Below are 3,896 nucleotides of genomic sequence, written 5' to 3' on the forward strand. Positions count from 1 at the left end.
TGGAGATTGACTTGACTGATGAGCCGGTACAGGGTTTCCCTATTGTGGTGGCTAATAAAAATTTTTGGCAGGAGGTGCGATATGAACGGCCAAAATTTTATTGTACTAAGTGCTGGAGATAGGGCCATTCTTCGATTGTTTGTAAGGCTGGGGATGGGGCAGTTCGTCGTGGAAGGGATGGGGTTAAAGGGGGTGATAGGGGCGGAGGATAAAATGGCAGGAGAAACAAAAAGTAGCGAAGCACCAAGAAAGTCATGATTGTCGTGGAATGGAGGAGGAAGTCCTTGTAGAGAGGATTGCACCGAAGATGGTGGTGGAGGATGAAGTGGAAGTGAGTCGTAAGGAAGATGACATGCAGAATAGGGAGGTTCTGGGGAGTTCAAAATCAAAGCTTGTCGAGGAGCTAAGTGAGATTGAAAAGGTTGTAGAGTTGCCTTTAATCCAAACTTAGGCCATCATTAATATGGAAAGTGTGTCGAGTATGGAAGAAAAGGCCAAGGGTGGTAGTCCTGTTAGTGAAAATATTCCAGTGGTAGCATCGCAAGCCCTGATGTTAGAGGAGATGGTTGATGCAGTGGCAGTTGTGGAGGCAGAAGTGAGCCATGCAATGGAGGACTTGAATGTTCCAGTGGCATCCGGGGATGTAGAAGGGAATTATAGAATAGAAGAGCTGATGGACCCAGGGGTGTCTGTGGCTTAAGATGTGAGGCCTATAATAGAGGAGCCGAGTGATCCTACATATTTCACTGAGGGAGAGGAAGAAGAAAATATCTTTGGAATTGCCAAGCAGAAAGGGTATGAGTCTGAGAATATGATTTTATCTGGTTCAAGAGTTCAAGGAAATAATAAGGTTGTGCAAAGACAATCTAAAAGGGTGTTGACCCGAACAAAAAAACTTATCTTATGACTGAGTCCATCATAGCGTGGAATATAAAGGGGTTGGGTAGTTCTCGTCGGGTATTGCGGAACTTGATTCGGGAAAAAAATGGTATGCTTGTGGCTCTGTTTGAACCATTTGCACAAGAATCTAAATTGTAGCAGCTACTCAATTCGTTAAATTTTGAGGGTTATACTTGTAATGAAGAAGTAGGGGGGAAATTTTGGGTGCTCTAGCGTGGTCCTTATGCAATGGAGGTGGAAAGTGTCACTAATCATATGATTACGGGGTGGGTATGTATTGCTTCTGTACGAACTCTGGTCACTTTTGTTTATGCTAAGTGCGCTCATCTTGACCGAAGAAGTTTATGGGAGAGCCTGGTGGTTTATAGTCAGATTACTTCTTCGTGGTTAGTGTTTGGTGATTTTAACATCATTTGAAATGACCGTGAGTGAGTGGGAGGGTGTCCCAGCCTTTCTCAGGCTATGGATGAGTTTAACAAGTGGATTGATACTTGTGGCCTCCTGGAAGTTCATTATCATGAGAATCATCTCTCATGGTGCAATGGCCACAAAGGAAATGCGAGAAAATGGGCAAGGCTTGATCGGGCTCTAATGAATATGGCCTTTTCAGAACGATTTAATAGGTCCGAAATGGAATATGTCAAAAGAAAGTCATTGGATCATAGATCTATGGTATTAAGAGCTGATTGTATGGAAATAAGGTACTACCCTTCCTTGTTTCATTTCCAAAAAATGTGGGTTTCTCATGAATCTTTTCATACTTTGGTGAAAAATGCATGGGAAAAGCTTACGTGGTTCGGGTTTAGTAAAGCTGGCAGCCAAGTTGAAGAGAGTTAAACTGGAATTATGAACCTGGAACAAAACTGTGTTTGGTAGAGTTGAGAAGCATATCCAGGTCCTTGAATAGAAGCTTACTGCCTTGGAGTTCCAGCTTCAAGTTGGTTTTTCGAAGGAGACAGATGCTGAGTTAATAGCTACAAAAATGGAATTAGATATGTGGGGAAAACGACAGGAGACTCGTTTGGCTCAGATTGATAAGACGAAATGGCTGAAGGAGGGAGATCGTAATTCTAGGTTTCTTCATGCTGTTGTGTCTCAACGTCGGCATGGGGCGGTTATTTCTAGGATGTAGTTGGAGGATGGAACGGTGTTGACCACACTAGAACATGTTCATGAGGGGGCTTTGAGGTATTTTCATACATTTCTCACTGAAATGCCACCTATTGAGGAAGCTGAGTTAACGCCTTTGCTGTCGCCATCTATTTCAATGGAGGAGAATGTTGAATTATGCTGGTTGCCTTCTGAAGAGGAAGTTAAGGATGCAGTTTTCTCTATTCCCTAGCATAGTAGCCTGGGCCCGAATGGCTTCGGGTCCTCTTTCTATATTTCTTCTTGGCAAATTGTGAAAGAGGATGTGGTGGAGGCTACTAGGGAGTTCTTTACAGGTGCATTGCTTTCCAAGTTTTATGGTGCATCATTCATTGTGCTGATTCCTAAAATCCCAGGCCCGAAGAGCTTTGATAAATTTAGGCTTATTAGCCTATGTTCAGTGGCATATAAGATGTTTTCGAAGATTTTAGTGGCTCGGTTGAATGCAATTTTGCCAAGGTTGGTTTTCCCGGAACAAGAGGCATTCATCCCAGGTCGTAGTATTTTTGAGAACATTTCCCTCACTCAGGAAATGGTCCATGGAATGAATAAAAAAAATTTAGGAGGAAATGTTATACTGAAAATTGACATGGCAAAGGTGTATGACAGGGTACATTGGGAGTTTCTGTTGAATGTCCTCATTGGCTTTGGGTTTTGTTAGCAATTTTGTAGTCTGGTAAAGGAGTGTGTAACGTCTCATTGGCTTTCTGTGATGATGAATGGGTCCTATAAAGGTTTCTTCCAGCCCACTCGAGGACTTCGACAAGGAACCCTCTCTCACCATATCTTTTCATTTTAATGCAGGAAAATCTTTCGAGGCTTCTACGGAAACAATTTGAAGATGGTCGTATTGGCAAGTTTTATCACCCTATGGGGGCTTCAATGGTGTCGCACCTATTATATGCTGATGATGTATTAATTTTTCTTAATGGAGAGAAACGATCTTTGCATCGACTTGGTTCTATATTGGCAGTTTATGAACGGTGGTCTGGGCAGCGTATTAGTAGAGAGAAGTCTTCCATTTTTGCTTCAATCTCGATTAGTTGTGCTCGAAGGCGGAGTTTGGTGCGTCTAACTGGTTTTGCGGAAGGACATTTTCCTATGACGTACTTGGGGGTGCCGTTGGTGCAAGGTCGTCTGAAAGCTTGTCATTTGAAACAGATGCTAGTAAAAATTTAGGCTAAGGTTCCGGGGTGGAAGGCAAAGTTGTTGTCCCAAGGGGGGCGTTTGATTTTGCTTCAGCATGCCCTTTCTTTTGGTTGTGCTAGCGGTTCCGCAAGCTGTGCTGAAAAAAAGAAATTCAATCTTCTCGACTTTCTTTTGGTGGGAGAAGAATGGAAGAGCAAAGGCTAAGTGTGCCTGGTCCAGGATTGGCAATCCTGTCCAGGAAGGTGGGTTAGGGCGGAGAGATTTCTCAGAACTTCTATAAAGATGGCTTCGCGACTTCCTTCTAAGGAGTCATTGTGGTCTTGGTTCTTGTTGTCAATGTATGGTAGAGGGCAACATTTATCTCTGCTGGAGGTGCAAAGGAATAGTTCTAGATTTTGGAAATCCATTATGGTTGTCCTGCCTGATGTGTGTGCTGCGTCCAGAACAAAAGTAAGGAATGGTTTGGCCTCCTTCTGGTTTGACTGATGGTTTTTGGATCAACCACTCTCCCACATGGTAGATAGCGTCTCAACGCTGTCCCTGATGATAAAAGATGTATGGATTGGTGATAGTTGGAATGCTGAAATGCTTGAACAATTAATTGGTGAGGAGTTATCGAAGGCAGTAGTGAGATTGGTTTCTGTTGGAAGGTTTGGGCAGGATGTTCTAGTGTGGACGCCTGCTAAAGATGGGAGGTT

At 43.2% G+C, this 3,896-nt stretch overlaps 1 protein-coding gene across 1 annotated transcript; it reads left to right on the forward strand.

The window, feature by feature from the left end:
• The first annotated feature begins 2,113 nt into the window (after nt 1–2,113).
• Nucleotides 2,114–3,228, forward strand: LOC109020104. The gene is made up of 3 exons (XM_019002508.1): nt 2,114–2,224; nt 2,312–2,659; nt 2,854–3,228. The coding sequence occupies exons 1-3, from the start codon at nt 2,114–2,116 to the stop codon at nt 3,226–3,228; spliced, it is 834 nt and encodes a 277-aa protein (XP_018858053.1).
• The last annotated feature ends 668 nt before the right edge of the window (nt 3,229–3,896 follow it).

This window comes from Juglans regia, chromosome 6 (assembly GCF_001411555.2).
Source record: "Juglans regia cultivar Chandler chromosome 6, Walnut 2.0, whole genome shotgun sequence".
In the NCBI taxonomy this organism is placed as follows: Eukaryota; Viridiplantae; Streptophyta; class Magnoliopsida; order Fagales; family Juglandaceae; genus Juglans; species Juglans regia.